Below are 27,478 nucleotides of genomic sequence, written 5' to 3'. Positions count from 1 at the left end.
TTCTATATCTGAACTCAGTTATGTCTCTTTTATAACTAAAATTGAGAAGCATTTTTCTTTCCCAAAAAATGTTTATTTAACTTAAGTTAGATATTATATGTCAACTCTTACATATAATGGAACACTAAAGTTCAATAATATCACTTTTAGTCTTTAGATAAAAGATGACAATAAAACAAGAAAATATTACGAGTCACCTCTCACCTAATTAATCAAGAATTAAATTTCAATACCGATTATTTTAAATGAAATATAATAATTATATAAGTAGAAAATGCATTCGATGTGACAAAAATCTAACAAAAATAGAGAGGTATTGATCATGTTGACTAAACTGCATGAAAATAAATAAAGGATAAAGTTTTTATTATCATATAACTTTTGAGAACCCAAAATTGGGGAGTGTAATTTTTAAATATAAATATGTATAAAAATTTATTTTCGAATTATGATATTATTGTAAAAATAATAAATTCAAAAATATTAAATAATACATGGTATTCAAAAAAATTACCAAGCTAATAAATAAACGGAATTCGAAATCCAATGCAAAACATGTAATAATTTCGAAAATTAAAGCTGAATACAAACTTAATTGGAAGGAAATATTGCATATAAGACATTTTTTCTCAACAAGGCATCTTAATGTTTGTGGAAGAAATATCTTTGGAATTATCGAAGAAGTATCAACCCAGTTATGGTAAGATTTTTATCCACACACCTATAAATAAGAGGGCCTATGCATTCAAAATTTACACCTTCCAAGCTCAAAATTTCGAGCTCCTCTCTCTCAATTTTTGAGAATTTTGTCCCCCGAGGTGCTGCCAAGAATCGAGTTAAGAAGCTGCCAAGATACCGAAAATCTGCCCAAGTTCTGGAATTTTGTCCCATCACTTCAGGCCTCAAAATCCAATTTCTACCGTTCAGAATGTGCTTTAATATGTTTTGAATAACATATCCAAACTTCGGACAAATCCAACGGTCAGTTTTTTTGTTTATAGTCTTCCTAAGAAAACTGCTCATATTCTAGGCGGGAACAACATACCTACAGTTTTTCGTCTATTAACAGGTTAAAACGACTTTCAAACCTGATATCCACCATTCATAATTTATTCACTTACTTGTGAACGTAATATCCAAGTTTGAGCTCGATCCAACAGTGCAATAAAGCGCAAGGAATTTTTACAAGGCGGCTGATTTTCGGTAGATGTGCTGCTTCAATTTCGAAGTGTTGGTTGCATGATTATTCTATGGTGTCCAAGTTCTTCACGTTTTCTTCCATTCTAAGGTAATTGAGCTTGTTTTAAAATATGTTGTGTACGAATTATTTCGTTTTTGAAAGTTTCGATTAAGCATCGTTATTCTGTTTAAACCCCTTTTTGATATGATTATCGTATGTTTTATGTTTTGGATATTGTGAGGATTCAACTGGATATGGGTGGGAATCCAAATATGCATGATATGTTTATGTCCTTTACACGGTAGGATTGTAACCGTTACATGTTCTCGCTCCCTTAGATGAGTAAAAATTAGGGAACGATATCAGTAAACCATGGAAAGTAGAGGAATCTCAGTGCTTTGGCCAAAATTATTTTTATGGTTATGATAATGACATGTTATGAGAATCATGTTATGAATGATATGATATGTGGTCTTCGAAATTCATGTGTATTTGTTATGTATGTGCTCGAACGACCCCGCTTACTGAGTGAATATTATATCACTCACTCCTTACTCTACCCTCCCCACATAAATCAAAAAAGAAAATCAAGAAAGATGAACAAGACCAGTTTTGGGGATGATAATAAAAGGAATCAAGAAGTTTATTTTAGTTTTCGCTTAGTAAGTTATAAACGATTCCGCATATTTTTCATTTTAAGAATCTACGTTGTAAAAACAATTTTATGATTGATTATAAGTAATAAATTGATTTTTGGTTTATACTAAACTACGAAGCTTGTTGTTTTCAATTATGTGGTAATAAAACAATGCCGATGTCGACTAACCCCGATCTCAGGACCTGACACAATTCACAACTCATTTACATAAGTAGACTAGCCTAACTAATAGCTACACAATGTTAGCAAACTTCACAACTAATTTGATTGAAAATTAAAAATTAACAGATAAATCATGATTGGAATTACTAAACTTTTGAAAAATAGTATTTTTAATTAATTGAAACAAAACATTAAATTATACTATTTGTAGTATTGAAATTATAATCAATGAATGATTTTGGGCTCGCATTAAATGAAAATTTTAAACTGATATTCGTTGTAAATTAATTAACATAATCAAGTCAAATGTTAATAACGATTAGGAGTTCATACTAAGAATAAAGAAATATGCCTTCATCTCCATTGTACTCATCTTTCTTCATGGTTGACTTGCTTGCATCTATTGTAAACTATTTAAGTTCCCTTTTCTCTCTCTGTGTGTGTGTGTGTGTGTGTCATCCATTTACATTTGGAGTAGCATCTAAAGAAGTAGTTTGCCAATCAAAATATGGGAGGAAAATCATCAGTTGAGCATCGTTTACTTAATTCTTCGAAGGTACGATGAATATTGCCAGTGGTTGTGGCATTACGGTGCTTCTGGCTCGTTGGGATCGCGCCGTTTACTCGATAGAAGAAGTACTTATTGACCAAGAATGAAGAACTCGGCATTACTCCTCAGATGGGGTGAGATTCCTTCCTCGACATTCGTCGAAAACAAGGGGACTTTTGCTTCTCAGTATATCACAAAGATAGGGGGCTGCATGTATATATACGCCTGGTTTCAATGCTCTATTGTTATTGTAATGATGAATTCTTCGTCAGATGGAACAGCTGGAATCATTTCAAGTGTGACATTGAGGAAAAATTGATTAGAGAAACAGGTGACTCCATTTCTTGGATCTTTAATCAATAATGGATCATAGATGTTATGATCTAAAAATAAGTAAATGTTACATGTTCCTTCTGACAGCGGATGCAGTGGCGTCAACGGGGTTCGCTGGGATCAGTGTATAAATATCGGTACGTTAACATCGAACTTGCTTCGATTGATATATTCATGTAAAATGTTATTTCTTAGTGATGATTTCCTTGTGATTTCAGATGATTGCTGGGCTGAACTGAATAGAAATTCTCAGGGGAATTTGGTCCCAAAGGCATCTATCTACCTTACCTTCGGGAATCAAAGCACTGGCGGATTACGTTCACAGAAAAGGATTAAAGCTTGGAATTTACTCGGGTAAGAATTTGTTTTCCTAACTGATACTCAATGAAAATTTAAGGTTCAGTTCCAACAAATGATACTAGTCCGACTGCAGACTTCGAACTTATTCTAGGCCTGAAATCACGAAGGAGACCGTTAGAAGGGGGTTGGGAGAGTGTCCCGGTGTAACCCCTCCGACGCTCAAGTCAGATACTGCGAATAGAATGAGAGAGCAACTAAGGGTGCTGCTACAAATTGATATATTGCATGAATGAATTAGACGCTCAAACCTGGTATTTATAGAAGAGTATCTGGGCTTGTAATGAGCCTTCTATTTTTGTTAGGGATACTCACTGAAAATTAGGGTTCGATTCCAGCAGACGATAATAGTCCGACTGCAAACCTCGAACTTACTCTAGGCCTGAAATCACGAAGAAAACCGTTAGGAGCCCATGAGGGTGTCCCGACGTAGCCCCTCTGACACTCAAGTCAGATACTACGAATAGAGTGAAAGAGCAGCTAAGGGTGCTACGAAAAATTAATATATTGAATGAATAAATTAGAGACTCAAACCTGATATTTATAGGAGAGTACTTGGACCTGTAACGAGCCTTCTACCTTTGCTATGGATGGGCCGGGGGTTCAAAATCCGGTTTGGGCCTAATTTTGAAAGGATCATTCATGGGATATCACTAACTAATAATTTACATCAAACAACATCTCCCAATATGAAAAACAAGATGCAAAAACTTTTGCATCATGGGTAGGACTGTTTACATACATACATACATGTGTGTATATACCCACACACACGCAAATATGCGTGTGTGTTTTCAAGAGTTGCATGTGAAGGCACAAGCCAGCTAACATAAATGACACGTTGTAGATTATGACACAACTGTAACCATGACGGTACCAGCCCGAAAGAGAGGTGAAATTTTTACTTGCTCAATGGAAGTTTATTAAATGGTTCATCTATCTAAGGGAGATCTTATGGCTCGATGAATTAGATATTCTGCAATGGCAAAGGCTTTAGTGAGTTCAGGGAGATCCATGTTCTTCTCCCTTTGTGAATGGTAAGTTATAATTCTTATATACTAATGGAGAACTATTTTATATCGAAGTTCCTCTGCTATTACTTGGTTACAGCATGACTGCATGACAAGAGGAAGAAATTAAGTCGTTTGGCCGTGAGCACTAAGCGATGACGTGGAGATATGCTGATTTGGGTGAAAAGATAGGAAGTATTCATACTAAATTCCCAAGAGTCCCGTTAAAGATGGATTTTTATAGTATCTTTGATTTCTTGTATGGATAATTGTTAAAACTAAATTTGATTCAAAGCTTCTTACCATGAGGATCCTCTACCATTACAGCTTACTGATCAGACATGAACTCAATCCATCAAGCTACCATGACAGCTTACTGGTTAGACATAGGACTCAATCCATCAACTGTGGTAGATGCACGAGATTTATGGGCGGTAATAAATTAAGACAGACCTTTTATTTTTCTTCAAACATTATTGTTATTTCTAATGTTTTCTACAAGACTTTTAACCATGTGTGTGCCCGTGCAGCATTCAACACAAACCTCAGCGACAGAACAAATCTCGGCTAGCGTAGCTTCCCACGACTGTAAAATGCAAGTTATGTCTTGAAAATGAAATTTGGAGTATTGGGTCTAAATTGCAAATGTAGGTCCTGCCTTTGTCATGATTGAATCATTCAAAAGTAACAAATTTCGTCTTGTTCGTATTTATTGATAATAATATGGAGTTACTCTTTTCTCTGCCTGGAGCAACTTAGCTACGTAGAATACTAAATCTATTGACTCTCTTCAACAAAAATGAAGTAAAACTTCGGGTATCTTTTGATTTCTGCGAGTCTTATTACTCCAGTATTCAACATGAAAAACTGGAGGAAATGATGATTCCTTGTATAATATCTGATCAATCACATGCCAAGGACCAAAAAACTTGTGTAATATCTAAGTCATCCCTTGCTAAAAAAAAACCACTGGTTGGTACTACTATACACGTTTGATGATGTCTCTCTTAAGAGGAGGCTTTTCTTTTGTGTCATTCACTATTCAAGAGGCTGAATTTGTACAACTCGATCTCACGGAAAATGCTAGAATAGACTGTTCAAAAAATGGGAAAAGCGCAGGCAAGACTTTAGACACTCTTACAACGAGTCTACAGGACTAGAAAACAATGCGGCCAGCAAGCAATGGCATTTAGGATCTCAAACTTCATCCTCATGGTGCCCTCATTCTCTCCACAAAATTTCGGCCCTTCTCTTCGATGTGCCGCTTCCTCATCTCAAGTTTTTCTCCCATTTTCTTTCCTAACCCAAACACTCGCTCTTTCGTACCAATTCTTCTTGGTCTTGTATCATCTTCTTCTTCGTTATGAACATGTTGTCCCTCTAAAAACTCAAGCGATTGGGACGTATGAGCACCTGACTTATCCTCTATGCTCCGTGGGACAAAACCTTGCAGTCTATCATTTTTAACTAGAGGGGCTTTAAGTTCTTCGTAAGAACTATCTTTCGCTGTCGAGTAATCCATGGAGCTTGATGAAGCTGCAAGAGGTTCCACAGATTTACTAGTTATCGTTGGGACAATACCAACAGTTTTTGATTTTTCCAGGTTGGTTTCTGATCTAGAGGGAATTCCATGATTAGCTTCTACGTTGTGTGTTGCTTCCCCAGATTGGAAGCCCTGTCCTTCTCGTTTTGTGCTATTAGAAAGAAAATCTTGATTATTTTTATACCACATGAATGGAGCAACATTCCTAGGGACCCAGTCATCTTTCTCAGCTAACATCCAAGGAATGCCAAGACTCGCACGGTTAGGAAGAACCAAGGTTTCACGGATAGCCACCTGAAGAAAGATAAGGACATCAGTCTCGGATTCCTGATGATCATGGATAAACAAGCTAATCCAGGGAAAGGTAACTCCTGTTATTTTAGTGAAGCATATATTCTTATAAAAAAGTGCTCAGTGGCAAACAAGTGCACCACATGCATAAACATCAATGATTTTGCTCAGATCAATATGGAGTATTTCAAACAATTTGGAGATTCAGCTTATACAATTTAACAAGTATAATGCTATGACCTCAAACCTTAGATTGGGTGGAGAACATGTAGTCTAAAAGGAATGTCAAATTTCAAGTGGTAAGAATAATGGTTTGCATGAAAGATCATGGTAGATGTCACCGAGGCAACCCACATATTATTGCAACTATTATCCAAATTATTTTTTTCTGCATAGAACCATGAAATACCAAATGTAGTTAAGTATGGGCGCTGAAACAATTTAAAAAATACATCAGTATAATTACTATAAGAATATCAATTAATGAACTCCAATACCCCTGAAAATATTCGATTTCCATGCTGGTGTTGCTTCCAATGTTAATCTAATAAATATTCAATATTGTTAATTAGCATAAGAAAAAATGCTCGGTTGGTTAAGTAGATTGACGAGAAGGAACAAAATCATACAACATATCACCTTGAGAATCATGTATTATCAGTATCACTGAAAAATCTATAATCATGTTGATCAATCAATTTACCATTAATGAAAGAAAAATGATGATTACGGTGTCAATTCATGAGGGTATTGATCTATAGGCTTTTTTCATATGTTCTTTTATTATATTTTGTATATTATACTACCCATTTATTCGTAATTCCATGCCCGATTTATGGTCCACTTCACTGCTTTTTCCGTTCTATGCCAATATGTCGCCCAATCCATGCTGTTTTTCCCAATACATTTCATTTCATTCCCAAACTATACAAATTACAATAAGGTAACTATAGATCAGAACAGTCATGGCAACAAGAGCCAAAGGCACTACGTGATGTTTTAAGCAAAGGAAAAAAGGTAAGTGGTACTACCCATTTATTCGTAATTCCATGCCCGAGATATGGTCCATTTCACCGCTTTTTCCGTTCTATGCCCATATGTCGCCCAATCCACGCTGTTTTTCCCAATACTTTTCTTTTCATTCCCAAACTTTACAAATTACAATAAGGTGATTATAGATCAGAAACAATCATGGGCAACAAGAGCCAAAGGCACTACGTGATGTTTTAAGCGAAGGAAAAAAGGAAAGTGGTCCTCAAGCAAAAGATACTTTTTAAATGAAATATGAACAACTTTCTGAAGAACAACCATGTATAACAAGTGGAACGTTAAGGTATTCTGATAAATAGGTATGATAAAGGAAATTGGAGAAACTATCAAAATAAGAAGAGAGAAGGATAACTATAAGACATGTGAAATTATACATTCATGGAAATAATTGTATTCATAGAGATAAGACGCTAAAGAAGAATTATTTGCAAAAACAAAGATCTGACCTTAAATCGACTGATCAGCAACAGGGCAAGGTGCCCGCTTGTGATTTTGCGGTCTCCAACAGAAGATTCCAAGTTAAAATCAATATCAGGCATAGATGTGAACCCAAACCAAATTTGATCTGACGGTGGAGGCTTAACGTACAGTCGCATGGTTCCACGAAGAGAAGAAATCCTGATTCTTAATGAGATAGGAACCTTCACCCAATAAAGAATAATCATGTTAGAGATGAAATTCCACATTTTGTTGCAATTCATGTCTTCCTAGAAACAAGCATTTGTGACACTATTCCCAAACTATGGAGGTTAAAGCAACTAAATGACAGGAACATAGCCCAAACAACACGCACATTTGTGCATCTCATGGAATACCAAAACTACCAAAAAGCCCTCCCTCTGCCCCCTTGCACTTCTAAATAGTATAATAAAATTATTCGTCCATATATAACACTAATTCATTCAAAGTGCAACAAATGTGTGGAAGGGGGTGATATTAAAGAAGAAAATGAAAAAAGTAAAGTAGTGCTATTTATCTCCATCAAACAGTTACAGTTCAAGGGCAGGTAATCAAGGGGGGTGGTTTCTCGCGCAAGTATGGTGGGGAGGCTCAAGAATATAAATTGGATCAAGAGACCAGCCAAAAGGCAAAATTAAACGAATGCTTTCTCTACTAAAAGCAGAATGGATGAAGTGAACAAAAAAATTAATTCATTTATCCTCTCGTAGAGCAGACAAACTTTTTAAGACAGACTATTGCTGTCAATGAATCTGGTATAAATCTGAAATTAATTTATACTTCATTCTATTAGCACATATATTTAGCAACTGGTTAAAAAGGATCATAAATATTTGAATATGAATAGTTGGAATTTAATCTATTATGATCAATCTGATCGAAATCTGGATATAATAAATTAAAATTTCTAATAAACTTGCTCCATCACATTTTCACGATCCCTTTTGAGTTAAACTAAAACTTTACGGGGAATTTCAAAAATTGTAAGTAGCCCAAAATAAAATTCCACCAGACCCAGCCATACAACAAAATCACCAAGAATACAATGCATGCTGAAATTTTAGGGAAGATAAAATGTGTTGTCTACAGTCTAATACTATGCATCTAAACATAATAGCAGGTCCGTTTTCAACATGAATAAGATTATTGTATGAAACACCTACAGAAGAAAGAAGGCATTTACAGACCTGTGAGACCTGTCTGGTGATAGAATGCAGCATAGACTTCCATCTAGACGTTTGAGATGATGCATTTTGAGTACTTTTGGAGTTGTCATTCTCACCTGTGAATTTTTTAAAGTAATACAAGTGAAAAATGGTGAGAAAAGTCAACAAAATCACCTTTGGCGAAAGCCCAATTATGATACAGTTTAAGGAAACAACATTTAATAAAACAGTTGTTTCAGATGACAAAAAGATTATATTTCTTATTATGCTACAACTCAATGATGATACAGTCTTAAGGAAAAGACATTTAACAATTAAGTTCAGTTAAACTCTTGTACAATATCAACCAACAATTGAGTATTGGTGTAGAGCCTATAAATTAATTTAAACGAAGGGCTGAATTTTCAGGTACCTAAAAATTGATCAATCAGGTGCCAGGTCACAACTACACATGCATTTGAAACTCATGCTTCTTTCAAAAAAATTATATATGTTTCGCAAAGTTTTGGAGTAACTATCAATATGGTCACAAGATAAATCATGTGTCATCGCTGTTTCGCATAGTATAACGAATGGTACAGCATAAGTAAAACTGCATTGAATTAACTAAACCACCTGGCCCAAGTTTTGCTTCATCTTTTTGTTTTGTTTCATCCATCACCTCTTCAGAATGCTTCAGTTGTTCTCCAATACTTTCGAAATCTGCCAGGATACCAAATGTGACATCACCAACTGCATTGGTCTCCAACTGCAATTTTTCTCCTTCCAACTCCAGTTCTCGAACTTCAAGCCTTGTCTCAAAATTAAGAATCATGCCCCCTAAATATTCTATATCAATTTCAAAGGCCCACATCTCATTCATATTTGAGGGAAGGACCCTCATCGCAAGGATTCGTGGAGGCAGACTACCAGGATCCATAGCTGTACATGTGACGTCACCGATGTAATTGGGCATTCGCATGTCGGATAATGATTTCTATAGCATTGCATGGTACAGAAATTAGTTACACACACTAAACATACTCATACACAGATTTTACCATCAGTATATGAACTGCATGAATACATACATTTCAAAGTAAATTCCAAATTTTTTGATGAAACAATTTTAAACTAATCATAAAGAAAAAGAAAGAAACTAAGAACTCGTTTCTTAATTCTTACAAAATACCACATAATCTCAGGCAACTTTGGCATATTTCCTTTAGTAGTATATTCAAAGTGTTATAATAAGATCTGTTGAGTTGATTATTTATTAAATTGGCCATTGACCAACTCTTTTATCTCAGGGTAACAAACACGACTATAGTACTTAGACAAATGACCTATACAAGCAGTACTTGAACTCCCATCAGTATTACTAGTCGGTGACAAATTGCACTTGTCATACAATCGCAGTTGCTCAAATCAAAATTCCTTCTATGTTTCATTGGTCTCACTATGTTCATAAGCTAGGTTCAACAATTGGGCAAGGTCATGTGAAGGATACCAGAGATATCCACTGCAATTTCATGTTCTATATGCAAGTTATAATATGTCCTTACATTATTACATTATTATGGATGTATAACTGGTGGCACATTTTGTAAAACATGGTCTAATGTGCTTCAGCGTATGGAAGCAGGAACAAATAGATAGGTCTAATGTGCTTCAGCGTATGGAAGCAGGAACAAATAGATATCACAAACCTGTATCCTTTGTCGCATAGAATCACTGATCTTTGGGTTATTTTTCACGTCAAAGAAAAGTCGTGAAATTAACAGATTCAAACACATAGTTCCTTCGTCAAAATCTGCATCAGATATTCCAGATAAATGATTTCTGCTTCCTGAATCATTTGATGTTGAGATTGACGATGACAAATAAGTATCATCAAAATAAACATTCAGAGGCTTTTCTAATGAGGCAACTTTTCCTGCCCCATAGGAAAGAATCAAGTCTTGGAATGAGCGTGATTTCTCGCTTAATTTTTTTTCTTCATGGCCTGATATTGAAGTGCCACCAAGTTTATATTCTTGATCCTTTTTAGAAGCCTTCTTTGCAAGTTTTTTCAGGAACTGGCGAACTTTTGATGAAGAATTGTCAACTTTTACTGACTTGTCAAGTAATTCTGCACCGAAACCTGCAGAGGGCCTCACAACTGGAGGGCCCACATTTAGCGATGCTAGGTATTTCTGAAACTCCACATTCAATGTGGAAAACCACCTATTTCTATCATCATCATCACATGAAGCAAGACGAAGAGCTTTGCACCAGGATTCCTTCTCCCAAGATGTCTCAAGATATAGGTAAACAATGTTATATCCCTTATATACAACTGAATCCTTGCTCTCCAATTTGATTGGGTACCTTTTAGCCCTGTTATAAGAAAAGGAAAACTAATCTAAGTTGCAACTCTTCCAGAAATTGAAACATATCACATTAGACAAAGATATAATTTAACTGAAAATTCCGGAACAATAAATTTCTGCAATTAAATGGGATCCAGGAAACGAATAAGAGTAAGTTGGAGGATTTATATCCTTTTTTATGTACATTATTGCCATGAATATAGTCTTATCATGACTTAGATAAAGTCTGATACCGAACTCACTCATCCTTAAAGGCGTGAAGCAAAATAAAAATCCTTACAAGCAGAAAACATAAGGTCAACAATTAGATAAGCCAGACTACTAATTTGACCAAGATCAGTATTACCCCTGAAAGGGGTCGCATTTTACCATAAAGTATCTCCCTGCGGAAGAGTCTTATTGGTTTACTTATTGTTTGGTAGTCATATTCTAAATCTCTAGTTGGCCTATTTATAGGAGTTTTTTTTATGAGTCTATAATGCTTATATGATCTATTTGTTTTGATTAAGCTCGTTATTAGAAAAACAGTTTGGTATAAATTCTCGCAACCAGGCAAGTATAAAGGTTTCTGGTTTAATATTTTTTTCAAAAACTAGGAACATATCAAATTCTTAAGGATTACTGCTTGCAGCACTCAATAGCAGAAACTAGAACACCCAAGCGCTCAGAATCAGCCAATTTATAACCTTATTCATAATTTTTGACAGAGCAAATTCTACTCATTGATTAATAGAAAGATACTCTTCGAATGAAAAAATAAAAAATATATATAAAAAACTCATCAACATACCCATTAACCCTCTACAAGGAAAGGCATAACAATCACAACAGTAATATACCAAATGGCACATCAATATGACTAGGTTCTGAAATCTGAAGTCATTGGACAGTTTTAGCTCAGTAAAATTTGTCTAGAAAAAGTAACGTTACCATTTTTTTGAGGACAAGCTTGTTGCAGAAACAGCAGCAATTTTGCAGCCCTTGAGTAAAATATTTGCCTGGGAACCATCGGACTCGGTCAGAATTAGGCAACAATCTTCAATTCTTGCAAATTTTTTTACAGGTGAAACCTCCAAGATATCTTTTCTCCGTTTGTGCTCTGCAGGCAATTTGCCATCACACCAAGATTTTGGGACTTTTTCTGGTTCTAAAACCCATAGAGCCCCCTGGACAAAGCAACAATTCAATGAAAAAGAACACAAACATATAGGTTAAATATGGTAAGTCAAATTAAGAATTTCTACATAATAAAATTTCTAACTAATGTGAAGGCGAGACACGAGCATAGATATGTGAGGTTTCGGTGGAAGTCGAAGAACGGAATGCAAGCAAAAGGGGCACATTATGATGCGACATTTGTTACTGAAAGAAGAATTATAAACAAATTTTAATGCAACTCCCCCATCCCATGATTTTTGCTTGATTTTAAACGGGAAACTTCACTGTTGTTATGTTGACATGTCTGTGACGCGTACCAATCGCCTCAAATTGTTTCGGACAAGGTGTCGTCACTAGCCCAAGGAATTAATTATATACTAGCACGAAACAGATGAATAAAAGCAGTCTTTTGGCGCAAATGAAAGGAAGATGTCAACCATCAAATCCCATAAACAATGAAGTGGAGGTTGGTGACCTCAACAGACTGTTAATATTGCCCCAGATCCAGTAACAGAAGTTGGGTTTTCAGCATAGATACGAACCTAGTAACTACAACAACTACTGAACCATTCTAATACATTGTTAAACGTAAAGCGGATATTCGCTTGAATTTCAACACACATGATCCCCTGTAATGGGAAAGAATATTTGGAAATAGGATAGCACTCCCATGAAGCTTGTTTCAAGGGGCAAAGGCAAATTTACGACCCAGAATAATGCATTTGGACAGAAAGATAATCAAGAAAACGCCGCAAAGTCAAATCCACCTTCAATATCAGCCCCATAAACTGTTGGCCTCGTTCATTCACATTCCGCGCATACCCCATATGTACGGCTTCAATTTCATCATAATTGCATCGTCGCCTAATTCTAAATTAAGTGGGATTGATATTCCACAGCATGATTCTTCGTTTTAGAGGAAAAAAAAAGTAACGGAAACGACTACATCCTACAGACAAAGACACAGAATCGTGCACCAACAAGTAAGCCGACACCTAAAGATGACAAACAGATAAATTTTCAATTCACCAAAAAGAAGAAACACGAATCGCCAGATTGATCGATCACCTTCTTGTCGTGTAAAGATGAACTGAGGTCGTCATACGGAACGGAGGCCGCTTCCTTGGCCTTGATTTCTTCTCGCTCAACTTTCTGAGCCAAACGGCGTACAAAAATCCAGAGCACCACCACCTCCATTGCAACAACGGCCACCGCCCCAAGGACGAAAACCGCCAGCAGAAGCAGCACCATGGCTACACCAACACTCGGTGATTTACTCCGAAAACCGTTTCCACGACGAATGGATTTGAAGAGCTCGATCTATCGAATAGCGAGTAGAAAAGATCATTCTAGTTCAAATTGAATAACAGCGAGTCAAACAATTTGTTTATTTATTATTTAAAAATTTAAGTGCAAACCGTCGGCTTGAACATGGACTCATTGTTTGCTAATTGTTATGCATGACTTGATAAACGTACCAAGTTAGATAAAAAGATTCATATAAAAATTTTAACCAAAGTTTAAAAGATTATGAAACCATGTATACATTTACAAATGATAAACCAAACTAATTCGATAAATTAAGTCTGACATGCAAATTTATACACAAAAACTGCAGTTATACGGTCTCGTAAGTCAATTCAATTTTGTGATATTGATATTCTACTTAGACAAAAACTTGTGTGAGACGGTCTCACCGGTCGTATTTTGTGAGACAGATATCTTATTTGGGTCATCCATGAATCAAAAATATTACTTTTTATGCCAATAGTATTACTTTTTATTGTGAATATCGGTAGGGTTGACTCGTCTCACAGATAAAAATTCGTGAGACCGTCTCACAAGAGACCTACTCTTCTATTTAAATAGATTGACCCGTCTCATGAATAAAGACACGTGAACCCGTCTCAAATTGATAGCTCCTCTAGACTCTAAATTCTCAAGTTTTTTTTTTTTTTATTTTTTGTTGAATTAGTGCATGGCATTGTTCTACCAGATTTTGTGTAGCCTTTTGCACCAAGGGAATTGGGCTACAAAGAAACTTATTATAATGTTGGGATTGAAATGGATCTTGTTGTTACATTGTGGGAAACATATTTTAGAGTTTGAACCCAAAGTGTCTGTAGACCCAATATGAATCAATAGACCAGCAAAATCTCATGCTTGGTTCATTTACTAATAAACCAGGCCCTGGAATCCCAACTCATGCTTGGTTAACTACTTATTAAATAATTTCGTTATGGATAATTTGTATATTACATTCAAATATACAAATTCAATCAATCATGTTAAATACATACCAAACACCGTACACTTTATTATACCAAGCATGCAATATGAAGGAAATTATGTGCAAAAGTGCTTGAAAATAAATTTACATCCAGTTAACAGGTTAAAACATTCGTTAGAAGCCCCCATGCACGACACATTGTCGGACCGGATCGGTTCCATATTATAAAGTAATAGAAACAAACCAATCTGATAGCATAACATATTAAATCGGTTCCGGGTTTGGTATACAATTCAATCCAAAACTGGGTCAAAACAAAATGGATTTCACCATATTTGATCGGATAGTCGACCGAATGAGAAAGGCATATGACCGGGTGGAGATCGGATTGAAATCACTTTTTTATGTTTAATCTGTGTATACCTAAATATGTAATTTAATTTATTAAGCAACATATTTAAGAATTAAATATAATATTTGTTAGATGTAGAACTACAAGTGACAATTATTAAACAACAAAATACTCAAAATTCTTTTTAAAAAAACGGTTTCGGACCTTATTAGTGCGGATATCATATTGTATCCTACAAGATTGTGTTATTGGGACCGGATTGGTTCCGGTTCCGGATCAAGACTTTTAAAAACCAATACAATTCACTTATAATATCGGATTTGGTTCGATCCTAAATCATATTAACTCGGTTGCGGAATGAACCAGATTATGTCTAATCGGTTCCGAACCGATTCCAGATCAACCCGATCTGATAACCATGACTACACGAGAGCCTCTTATTAGTCAAATTATGCAAATATTCACAAAAAAAAAAAAAAAAACATATGAGTCCTCGGTTATTTTACAAATAGATCCACCGTTATATTATTTAGCCTGTATTATACAAACCTAATTTATAAACTGCAAATTCACAAAATATACGAGTACTTGCTGAGTTATTATGTCAGTTCAACTCATCGATCCAATCAACTCAAAAATTTAGGCATGAACTTTGCCTACAGTCCTCGCATATAAAGACTAATCCAGAACCGGACAAGTTGGCGGAGGAGGTTTCATTAAAGGAGGGTCACCATCTATTGTATCTAATAGTGCCCCTTGCCATGTGATGCATGCATTTATATTAAAATTTTGTGTTAAATATTTTTTTCAAAAAATATTAAAAACTATAAAAATGATTTTCAATAAATTAAATAATTTTTATGTCATAGAGGATAATATCATTTAATTCAAAAATATAGATAAAGATATAAAAAAATGTTTTATTAAGATATTGTAGTTAGATACACATTTAATAAAATAGTTTTTTTTTTTTTTTTTTGACTTTTCATTAAAATGAAATTTTTTGTAATTTGAGAATAATAGTATTTTTATTTTTATTTAAGCAAGATGTTATCATAGACCAATTTCAAATTACAATATCTTTTTTTTCTATTTTTCAAATAAAGAGATAATCATCCATTATTTTCTACTGCCAATTTTTTTTTTTAAAAAAAAAAATCATTCTCTTTGTACACATAGAACGCATGTGCTCAGAAATTAATAATACTTTATGCTATATTATTATATAAGCTCTAATATATTAAAAAAATTGAAAAGGATTCTTGTAATAATAATAAAAAAAATAAAAAATAAAAGTGTAAACATCACTATTTCTCACCGACGTATTTATATCGAATTTGGACGTTTCAGGTAGGTGCTTCATGTTCGTCAATGATCTATAAGACTCCGCAACATTATAACGCAACATTATAATATGCGTTTTGATGTTGCAAACTGTCCACAATAAATGAATGTAAAAACTTGTATGAACTTGTATGAGACAGTTTATATGTAGTATTTTGTGAGACAGATATTTTATTTGGATCATCAATGAACAAGTATTAATTTTTATGCCAAGAGTATTACTTTTTATTGTGAATATCGGTAAGATTGATCCGTCTCAAAGATAAAGATCCGTGAGATCGTCTCACAAGAGACTTACTCATAAATGAATTCTTAAATAAACTCTGTTTTCTTTCTCATATAAAATTTATTAAAGCAGTAAGGACATATGTTAAATTCAATATTTATTTATTTAGATAACAAAAAGATTGAAGAAATTTTGAAATTTGATTAAGTGGGTTAAAATTAAATAATATTTTTTTGTGGGCAAAAGTACAATAATTTTACGTTTCGACATATTATTTTAAAAATGTTTTGAAGGGAAAATCACGGCTCGATTATTGTTTAACAAAATATTGAAAAATTTAGTGTGAAGTACACTTCTTGCCCACCGTAATTAATGTAAATAAATTTAATTAGTTGGTAGGTACCTTACGTGTGTAATTCGTTCATTCTTACCACCATATTAAAATATCTTCATTTGGAGAAATTGCAAATTGTTTAACCTTACTTTCATTTAGATTTTATTTTTTGTCCATCAAAAAATAGTTAAAAATCTCTGTTTTATTTAAAAAATTTCAAAATCTTCTTTGAGCTTTTTTTTTGTAGGTGACGTTTTTATACCTATCGAGTATATCTAAATACATAGAGATATGCAAGATTTTCAGTCTATATATCATGAATACGAGACGAATGTTGTGTATATGTGTGTGTATATATATGTAGTTCATCATACTTCCATATAACAAATTAAACATTTTATCTCTTTGAACGGAATGCAATTAGGTTATATCCATCGGGTTTTACTATTCGTTCCTCACAACTTAACTACGCACTCGCAATAGATGATTGCCTAACATGGATTCACTCAATAGTACTTGGCACAATCATGCATCCTACTTCGGGGGGTATTGTAAATAAGTTTGATTTTGAAATATTGAATAAGATGAGCAGTAAGTCTTGGTTCTTTTATTCAAACATATATACAACATATTATTTATTCCAACAAACAAAATATCATTACATAATTTCCTGTTTCGATTAATCAATAAACAAAATTCTCGTAATTCAACATGAACATAACTTTAATACCACTTGTTGGATATTTAATAAAATTAAATATGTAAATCACGTGATTGGATCTATATCACAACATACCAAATTTCTTTTATCGAATTATCAAAAAATATAAATAACAGTAAACGTGTACCAGAATCTATTGATTGATCTGACTATTGTAGTTAGAATCTTCCAAAGCAACATAGAATCGATCATCTTATTCTTACCTCAGATGAGAGAATGAGAGAGATCTATAATATGTTTCACGTATATATTATGTGTTATTCTCTGTGTCTCAAGAACCATAACCTTATACAGTTTTAGCAGTCTTCGACTCATCATAGAAGACGTAATTATAATGTGTTTCTATAAATATGGTGGATCATAACAATTTATTTAATAATTTGAAAGCTCATAATTAATTAGATTATCTTATTGAGTCATTTATTAGATAGTTTGTTTATATAAAATTAATTAAATCAGGTGAATCCGCAAAATAATTTCAAGATAAAGCACTCTGCATAGCTTTATTATCGTATCGGGCTTGAACATTACTTTTCGATGGAGTCGTACCCAAGCATTCTCTGCTTTGGCAGATGAAACTGCGAAGAAAATTTCGTTTCAACAGTAAAGTAATCTAATGTTTGGATTACTAAAAATAGAAACTCCAAATTCATTACGCAAATAAGAAACGAAACACCACCAGCACCAATAATAATAATAATAAAATTAAAAAATAGTAATAATAATAATTGATAATCAACGAAAATTTAGGGTTCGATTTCAGCAAATAATATTAGTCCGAGTGCAGACCTCGAATTTACTTTAGACCTGAAATCACGAAGGTGACCGTTAGAATGGGGTTGGGAGGGTGTCCCGACGTAGTCTCTCCAACATTCAAGCCAGATAATGCGAGTAGAATGAGAGAACAGCTAAGAGTGTTACTAAAAATAAATATAGTGAATGAATCAAATAGACTCAAACTTGGTATTTATAAGATAATACGTGGCCCTGTCATGGGTCTTCTACCTTGACTGAGATGGGCCGGGGTCCAAAATCGGCTTGGGCCTAATTTTGATGAGCTCATTCACGGGGTATCAATATTATAGCTCCTGTCTATAAAATATGTTCGATAAAAGGGAGAAGCTGCTTTTAAATTATCAATATCATAGTTAAACTTGTGTTCAGTCTCTGTAATACTAAAACTTCATATGTACTCCTAAATTTACACACACAAAAATTTTGCACTCTCTGAGCCTACAATTATTTTTCGGGTATAAAATATTGCAAATCTGGAATATACATATGATATTGAATAACAAATTATTTTAGATTTGGTATAAAATATAAAAGTTAGAGCATAAAATTGAAACAACTATATTAATATCAATACTTACTACACTTGTTTGTGTACTCAAATATCATATGTGAGTCTTCAATCTAAAAGGGTTTATATTGAAATATCATATATTTAATGTTTTGTACCAATTTTCATCCGAAAACATCTCATTAATATTAATATTTTTTATGCAAGTTTAAATACTCAAAAATGATATATTAGTATCATATCTGAAATATTTAGTACTCAAGTATCATATATCAATACCAAATTTTCAAAGTTTTGTAATAAATTTTCATTCTAAAAAGACGTTCATTAATACCAAAATTTGTTATATATATTTGAGTACTAAAAAATCATATATTAATGTTAAATCTATAACGTTTAGTTCTGAAATATCACATATTTGTTTTAGATTTTCAATCGAAAAACACATGTGAGCGTAGAAAGTACAAAAACACTTTTAGGGTTAGTCAAACACGGCAGAAAAAAAATTAATCAAACAGTGACTGAATACACATTGTTGATCAATTCACTCTTAACACAATCAATTTAAAATAGATAAATATACTATTTAGTTTTTAGATTATTATAGACATATTCATTGTTTTTTTAACAATTCATCAAACTACGATAAATCATGATACTTGAAATATAAAAGACAAATATTAAAAATACTAATCGACAAAATCTAAAAAATATAAATTTTATTAAAATAAAAAAAATTATTCAATCAAATTAGATATTAAATAAAAATAGTTAAAAATATTTTAATTATACATAATTATTAAATATATTTCAAACATATATAATATGTGCTCGAGTAATCTAGTAATGCGGATGATAGAGACAAATTTCGTGTTCTGATATGTGTTTTTTTTCTCTTTGAATTGCAGTGTGATATCTCATTAATTTTTAAAATGATTATATTATTTTTATTTAAATATAAATCAATTTTTTATTAAAAAATCCCACAAAAGCAGACACGAATCACAATAATGATATACCAAATGGGTTATTTATATATGGATAAATATAATCCAAAAATATACAAGGAAGATATTTCATTGGATCACCATAAAATAACAAGAGTAGATATCTTGTTAGACGGTCTCATGAATCTTTATCTGTGAGATGGGTCAATCTTCCCAATATTTATAATAAAAAATAATATTTTTTCATTGATAACCCAAATAAAAGATTCGTGTCATAAAATACGATCCATGAGACCGTCTCAATTAAGATTTTGTCAAATAACAGTAACAAATTTCAAACAGATAACAATATAATTATGAGACAGGGATTTGTGTCAAATGTCAAATTAATGATACTGTTGCAAAACAGTTAGTTTACGATAATTATGAAGTAGGGATTGTGTCAATGTCCAAATAGGGACACCAATATTAATAACAAAACTTCAATTTATGTACAAAAAAGTAGCTATTAGACCATAAACAAAAGAGTCCTAGACAACGTGTTGGAGAAGAAAATGATAACTTAATGCCAAAAAATATATGTTTATAATAAAGTGTAAAACCGACTTTGAGAAAAATTCACACAAAATTAAATAAAGAACAACTACGTCAAAATATATTTATTTCACATAAATATCGAGTAGGTAGAAAATATATTTTATATTATACATATGCAATAATCACAATAAAGATATCTCCAATGCTATGGATAATCCAAAAATATACAAAACATGGCAAAAACTTGTGTGATGGATAATCCAAAAATATACAAAACAAGGCAAAAACTTGTGTGAGACGGTCTCACGGGTCGTATTTTGTGAGACATATATATCTTATTTTGGTCATACACTTTTTTATTGTGAATATCAGTAGGGTTGACCCGTCTCACAGATAAAGATTCGTGAGACTGTCTCACAAGATATCTACTCATGCAACAAATACTAGGCAAAAACATGTATGAGACGGTCTCACATGTCGTATTTTGTGAGACGGATCTCTTATTTGGGTCATCAATGAAAAAGTATTATTTTTTATGCTAAGAGTCTTACTTTTTATTGTGAATATCGGTAGGACCGACCCGTCTCACAGATAAAGATTCGTGAGACGGTCTCACAAGAGACCTACTCCAAATACTATTAATAATAGCTTCAAATCTTTCCGTGTAGACAAAAACTAATAAATTAGAGTTTTTGGATCTGCATAAGATTTATATATGTTATGTTAGGATCGACTTATCGGGTATTTCGTTGCATCAACTTAAACTAAAACAAATTTTCTCAGATGATGAAAACAACAAGGGAGTAGGGATTGTGTCGATGTCCAATTAGTGATCGGATTGGTGTAAGCAAATTAGTTATACAGGACCCTATGCTAGAGATAAGGGCCTAATAATAAAGATTTTGACATGCGTATGTACGCAACGCAGGGGCATGCAATACAATTTATGTGCTAACCAACTACAAAGGTTAAATTCAAAAGGGGCGGTGTGAATTCAATGCGCCTACCAACACCCACCTGTAGCCATTAATGGCAGTGCACATAACCATGGAGAAAGGGATGGAATTAATTCAACGTTGTTGGGTCTCTTCTTGGCTAATACATGGTGGTTTTTATGGTGGAAATCAGTATAAGTTAATTATATTAGCTGTCTGTGGTGTTACAGTTGCGTTTCTTGATCGGCTCCTTTTGCGTGGGAATGGGATTTGGCATTATCGGTCCATGTTCATGATCGAACTCCTGCTTCCCCAGTCAAATTCACGAGTTTTTTGCGTCGTCGTTTGATAATATATATATATACCTCATTGCTGGAGCTTGGAATATATAGAAGAGGGGGACGGACAATGGCTGCGACACGGAGCACGGAGGCGGATGATGTGATGATGGAGATCGAGTCGAGTAAGCCGCAGGGTAACGGGATGATAGTGGGGGGGTTGAGCCCTTTGAGCGAGAGCCTATGGAAGGAGAAGGCGAATACGGAGTTCGTGGGCGATGTTTCGGCGAGGCTAACGTGGAAAGATTTGACTGTGGTGGTGACTCTGAGTAATGGAGACACGCAAAATGTTCTGGAGAAGCTTTCGGGTTATGCGGAGCCGGGGACGTTTACCGCGCTCATGGGGCCGTCTGGATCCGGCAAGTCTACTCTTCTTGATGCGCTTTCCGGCAGGCTTGCGGCCAACGCGTTCATGTCCGGGACCATTCTGCTCAATGGCCGTAAGGCCAATTTGTCATTCGGGACTGCTGTAAGTAATTTCGACACCCATTTGTGTTCTTTCTTGCTCAAGTATAATACAGTTACACAACTCGAAATAGAGTTCAAAGTTAAAGTAGATTACTTTGCTATGTAACTTGAAGTTGATTTCTTTGATCCGACTATACTTCCCTTACAGTCAAGACTGGGGATTTTGCTATTACACTACTATGTTTATAAAGTTTCATATAAAAAGAGAAATGTTTTTGTTTCCAAAAAAAAAGATAGTTACCAGAATGAACTCGTCTGCTGCAAATGTAGGCATATGTTACTCAAGATGACAACTTGATCGGCACTTTGACAGTCCGAGAAACGATTTCGTATTCGGCTAGATCGCGCCTCCCGGATCGAATGCCTTGGTCGGATAAAAAGGCGCTAGTGGAGAGCACCATAGTCGAGATGGGGCTTCAAGACTGCGCGGACACTGTCATCGGAAACTGGCATTTGCGAGGCGTGAGTGGCGGAGAGAGGAGAAGGGTCAGCATAGCAATCGAGATCCTAATGAGGCCAAGATTGCTTTTCCTCGACGAGCCAACCAGTGGACTCGACAGGTGATCAAAGTTCCCAAATTTTCTCACCCAAAATCTCTTCTCGATCCCATATTTTCTTAATGAATCTCATTAAATCTGTATCTTTCTTGTGGCAGTGCATCGGCATTCTTTGTGACACAAACACTACGAGCGCTGTCAAGAGACGGGCGCACTGTTATCGCCTCCATTCACCAGCCGAGCAGTGAGGTTTTTGAGCTGTTCGATCGATTGTACTTGCTCTCTGGTGGGAAAACAGTGTACTTCGGCCAAGCTTCGGAAGCTTATGAGGCAAGAAATCTTCATTAATTCCCCGAAACAGTACATTTTCTCACGTATTCATCCGTACGTCAGATAAAAAAATTGATTTGGCCCCTCCTATAACCATTGGATCGCAAGACAGGGTCGAACTAACTAGAAATCTCACGTTCGGAGTGTTAAATTTGCAGTTTTTTGCACAAGCTGGCTTCCCATGTCCGGCTCTCCGAAACCCATCTGACCATTTTCTCCGCTGCATCAATTCTGATTTTGATAAAGTTAAAGCAACTCTGAAAGGATCCATGAAACTGCGGGTATACAATTCTTGCCACTGCTCTTTTACTTTACATACATCTGTTTGCGTGGTGAAGGTGGATTAAATGCTATACTATAAATCACAGAGTTTGCAAATATACTTCTTCTATTTTTTTGTTTTTATTTTATCTAGGAATGCAAACTAAAATCTTCCTTAAGTTGTAAATTATAATACATACATTATTAAATTAACTCGGGGCAATTCAGTAAAATAAGAAATTAGATTTTGATTATAGGTATGATTGGAGATGATGATTTTTACTAAAATTTGTTAATTCAAATATTAGTATGGGGTTTTTTTGTTTTTTGGTTTTTGGAGGTCTCACGAATCTTTATCTGTGAGACGAGTCAACTCTACCTATATTCACAATAAAAATTAATATTCTTAGCATAAAAACAAATACTTTTTCATTGATGACCCAAATTAGAGATCCGTATCACAAAATACAATTCGTGAGACCGTCTCACACAAGTTTTTGCCTTTGCTTTTTTGTAAATTTTCCCATTAACTAGTATGATTGGAGAATTATTACATGCACAAAAAGGTAATCGTTGAATTTTGATAGTCTTGCAAACACTTCAACCCATACTAAAAATAGTGTTATTTAATCTTAGGTATGGTTAGGCACCTCCAAACGCCACTATATATTGGCAACTCATGTCATCATCGAGTAAATTTGAATCGACTGTACTTTATCATATTGAAATCTTTTGTGTTTCAAAAAGTCGATAAACTTATCTAGATATAATTTTGCATGTCAAAATCTTTACAAATCTATGACCACGGGAGAAGATAAATGTTGAAAATAATTAAATATTAATAGCTAACTTAATAGGATAAAATTTGATATCTAAAAAAATCTTTCCAACTACACTTACATCCAATCACAATTCACATTAGATACTAAATTAGGCGAGCTACATTTTGTTCAAGATCCAAAATGACAAAAAAAATTCCATTCGCAAGTCCGACGAAACAATTTGATTCGAAAGAAGATACTTGATTTGAGGAATGACTTACAAAATGGATTTCGAAGACATACAATTCTTTATGGTATAATTTGGTACACCGGATAAGAGAGGGATTGATAAATAATCCTCCTCATCCAACGTTTGGTATCTTTTTAGAAAGCCCATCATAATATCATGTGCTCGTGATAAATAATTTTATATAAGGATAAAATATCTTTTTTATGAGATGTGATAATTTTAGTCTAATTATTAAAACACCACAAATGACTTAATTACCCTCAATATATAAAAATCTAAACCTTATTGTTCTCTCTAGATAGAAATTAAAATCAAATAAATATTTTTATTTATTTTTATATATTATATAATATGATAATTATATGAATGAACTCGAGATAATTATATAAATGATTTGGATAAATCTCAATAAAATTATTAGTATTACTCGATTAAACTTAAAAATTGATATTTGAGTTGACTCACAAAATCAATGGCTCAATTATCATATTATATAATATATAAAATTAGGTAAAAATAAATAAATCATACAAGCAATGTCGCGTATGAATAGATAATAAATATGAACTCAAGCAACAACTTTGAAATTATAAAATTTATTATGATAATGTTAATTTTGTCATTACAATCTAATGTATAAATTTAATCATTTTTATTAAAATCATATCAAATATTAAATATAATATCTTACATTTTATTTATATTTAACTTATCTTTATATTATATATCACATGTTTAATCTATCATGTATACCAAACTTATATCTATAATTACTATTTAAACAGCTATTATATATTCGAAACATGGATTGGAAATGACTAATCCAAGTACCTCCTTAGGCTGAGTTTGGTTCATATATATGATAGATGCGTGATTGTTAAATAATCATGTTGTAATCTGATGTTTGGTACGTCTTTTCCAGCCCTTGATAATTTAATTATCAGTCAACTATACTAACTAAAAACTTGAATTTCTTAGTTGAAGCCATGAACTGATAAACTATACTGAAGCAAGATTTTGATGCTCGAGAAACATGGTTATTGATGTATAGAACTTGGGATTATTGGCTCTCACACACTTACAAGAATTCGTGAGAATTCATGTGTTAGTTCATGGCATCACTCGACAAGAGAAAGCGTAACTGACTGTTACATTTGCACTTTGTCATTTAATCCTTTCTTGACTGCTATTTCCCATGTTTGTCCGATCAGTTTGAGTCAAACGACGATCCTCTGGACAGAGTGACAACAAACGAAGCAATCCGTGCACTTATAGACTCTTATCGTACCTCGCCGTACAGTTACGCGGCAAAAGAGAAGATTGAGGGGATGTCCAAAGTTGTGAGTGTCATTTTCCCACTTGTTTGAGTCTAAGTTGATCCATATTCATCAGATTATATAACCTGATTTGTATATGACTTGCTATGATATGTGATAATTGCAGACTGGAACAGTGCTGGATTCTGGAGGGAGCCAGGCCAGTTTTTTCATGCAGGCATTTACCTTAACCAAACGCTCTTTCGTTAATATGTCGAGGGATTTCGGCTATTACTGGCTGAGGCTTATCATCTACATCGTGGTCACTATTTGCATTGGAACCATTTACTTGAACGTGGGAACTGGATACGATTCGATCCTGGTAACTTTTATTTCTGATGCGTTTTGAATAGTCTTAAACTACTACTTATCTCCTCTGAATTTAAGTTAGTCCAAGTCCTGATGATATTAAAAACCTTGCAACATTTACCTGTTGAATTTACAGGCTAGAGGTGCATGTGCATCTTTTGTCTTTGGTTTCGTGACTTTCATGTCCATTGGCGGGTTTCCTTCGTTTGTCGAAGACATGAAGGTATATAGATTGGCGAATTGATTCTTTTATGTAGAAAAAGAAGAGGATGAAATTAAATCAGTTGTTCTGTCTTGTTACCTCAGGTTTTCCAAAGGGAAAGGCTTAATGGGCATTATGGTGTGGGTGTTTTCGTGATCAGCAATACTTTATCTGCTATGCCATTTCTCATACTGATCACCTTTATTTCCGGCACCGTGTGCTACTTCATGGTCCGCCTCCACCCCGGATTTTCACATTATCTATTCTTCGTCTTGTGCCTTTACGCGAGTGTCACCGTTGTTGAGAGCCTTATGATGGCCATTGCCAGTGTTGTTCCTAATTTCCTCATGGGAATCATCATAGGTGCAGGAATCCAGGTTGGTGTTTATAATAGACTACTATCGCAAAGTTAAAGGTTATTGATCTCCATCAAAAACAGAAAAGAGACTTAACTGACTGGTTATATGTTATGCATTGTGTGTGTAGGGAATATTTATGCTCGTCTCCGGTTACTTTCGACTCCCGAACGATATCCCAAAGCCATTCTGGCGTTACCCAATGTCTTACATAAGTTTCCACTTCTGGGCTCTGCAGGTAAACAAAACACCATAAATGTAATGTCTCTCTTTTAAGTTTGGCTAATCTGACACCTGAAAACACTAACAGGGGCAATATCAAAATGATCTGAAAGGCCTGATTTTCGACAATCAGACGCCCGACCTTCCCAAGATTCCAGGAGAATATATTCTAGAAAATGTGTTCCAGATTGATGTGAACCGATCGAAATGGATCGACCTGAGTGTTCTCTTCAGCATGATCATCATCTACCGCATCATCTTCTTCATAATGATCAAATTTAGTGAGGACGTGACCCCATGGATCCGTGGGTGCATTGCGCGACGTAGAATACAGAAGAAAATTACAAACCAAAATAACACTGTCACCCCCTTTGGCCTCACTCAGTCACCTTCTCTAAGGGGCTACGCCCGAACTCATGCTTCTGGCATTGGCAAGAGGTAGAACATATATAAAGCTTGTGAGGGACCGGACCACGACATCCGAAAGGCAACTTTCACTGTCTATTTGATGCAGTTTCTTACTATATATAATATATATCGCATAACATGGAAATTTATTTTACTAGCTGAGCATGTTATGAATTTCGAGTTGAAATTTGTGTGTAAGAGAGAATACTAACTGTGTAAACCAAGATAAAATGCACAAGCAATCAAAGTTCTTTCAGTTGACTACACCAAGTTCCAGTATATTTTCATATTGGGTTGATTCAATTTACATGATCAAACCTTTGTAACTAGTTATTTGGATCACTCAAAATGGTCAGAATGTACCATATTTAACATATTATATTATATTAATTTTTTTTTTTGAAATCATATTATATTATATTAATTATTGCATTACTGTATAATCTTATGTAATGAGTCGTACAACAACCCAAGTTAGAGAAAATAGTTTAACTAAAAGATGTTCATTTTTTTAGGAATCTGAATGCCCGCTGGCTTCAGAAGATCCTTCGACGCATTCTTAG

At 34.1% G+C, this 27,478-nt stretch overlaps 2 protein-coding genes across 3 annotated transcripts; one reads left to right on the top strand and one right to left on the bottom strand.

The window, feature by feature from the left end:
- Positions 1 to 5,179: 5,179 nt before the first annotated feature.
- Positions 5,180 to 13,691, bottom strand: LOC142522248 (uncharacterized). Of its 2 annotated transcripts, none has more exons than XM_075625479.1 (7): positions 13,337 to 13,686; positions 12,041 to 12,276; positions 10,448 to 11,117; positions 9,375 to 9,735; positions 8,781 to 8,875; positions 7,581 to 7,775; positions 5,180 to 6,087 (listed from the first exon to the last, which is right to left on the bottom strand). In XM_075625479.1, the coding sequence occupies exons 1-7, from the start codon at positions 13,517 to 13,519 to the stop codon at positions 5,461 to 5,463; spliced, it is 2,367 nt and encodes a 788-aa protein (XP_075481594.1). In that variant the 5' UTR covers positions 13,520 to 13,686; the 3' UTR covers positions 5,180 to 5,460. The 2 variants fall into 2 exon arrangements, with proteins under 2 accessions (XP_075481594.1, XP_075481595.1); XM_075625480.1 differs by lacking the exon at positions 5,180 to 6,087 and adding an exon at positions 6,106 to 7,233 and having other exon boundaries at positions 13,337 to 13,691.
- A 7,630-nt stretch (positions 13,692 to 21,321) lies between these two features.
- LOC142522146 (ABC transporter G family member 11-like) lies at positions 21,322 to 27,179 on the top strand. Its single transcript, XM_075625297.1, has 10 exons — positions 21,322 to 22,004; positions 22,274 to 22,563; positions 22,659 to 22,830; positions 22,989 to 23,111; positions 25,314 to 25,442; positions 25,546 to 25,740; positions 25,864 to 25,950; positions 26,034 to 26,306; positions 26,416 to 26,523; positions 26,596 to 27,179. The coding sequence occupies exons 1-10, from the start codon at positions 21,606 to 21,608 to the stop codon at positions 26,947 to 26,949; spliced, it is 2,130 nt and encodes a 709-aa protein (XP_075481412.1). The 5' UTR covers positions 21,322 to 21,605; the 3' UTR covers positions 26,950 to 27,179.
- Positions 27,180 to 27,478: the final 299 nt, after the last annotated feature.

The sequence above is a fragment of the Primulina tabacum genome, chromosome 13 (assembly GCF_025594145.1).
Source record: "Primulina tabacum isolate GXHZ01 chromosome 13, ASM2559414v2, whole genome shotgun sequence".
Taxonomy (NCBI): Eukaryota; Viridiplantae; Streptophyta; class Magnoliopsida; order Lamiales; family Gesneriaceae; genus Primulina; species Primulina tabacum.
The sequence above is the reverse complement of the archived record's forward strand: the minus strand, read 5'-3'. Positions and strand labels throughout refer to the sequence as shown.

What these genes read in the sequence shown, in the direction of transcription:
- LOC142522248 (XM_075625479.1), bottom strand. Translation starts at nt 13,519, where the DNA reads ATGGTGCTGCTTCTGCTGGCGGTTTTCGTCCTTGGGGCGGTGGCCGTT. An exon ending in AGCTTGTCCTCAAAAAAATG is followed by an intron (nt 11,118 to 12,040) that starts GTAACGTTACTT and finishes TTCTTATAACAG; the next exon opens with GGCTAAAAGGTACCCAATCA. An exon ending in TGCTGATCAGTCGATTTAAG is followed by an intron (nt 6,088 to 7,580) that starts GTCAGATCTTTG and finishes ATCTTTCTTCAG; the next exon opens with GTGGCTATCCGTGAAACCTT.
- LOC142522146 (XM_075625297.1), top strand. Translation starts at nt 21,606, where the DNA reads ATGGCTGCGACACGGAGCACGGAGGCGGATGATGTGATGATGGAGATC. An exon ending in AAGGATCCATGAAACTGCGG is followed by an intron (nt 23,112 to 25,313) that starts GTATACAATTCT and finishes TTGTCCGATCAG; the next exon opens with TTTGAGTCAAACGACGATCC. An exon ending in CTGGATACGATTCGATCCTG is followed by an intron (nt 25,741 to 25,863) that starts GTAACTTTTATT and finishes TTGAATTTACAG; the next exon opens with GCTAGAGGTGCATGTGCATC.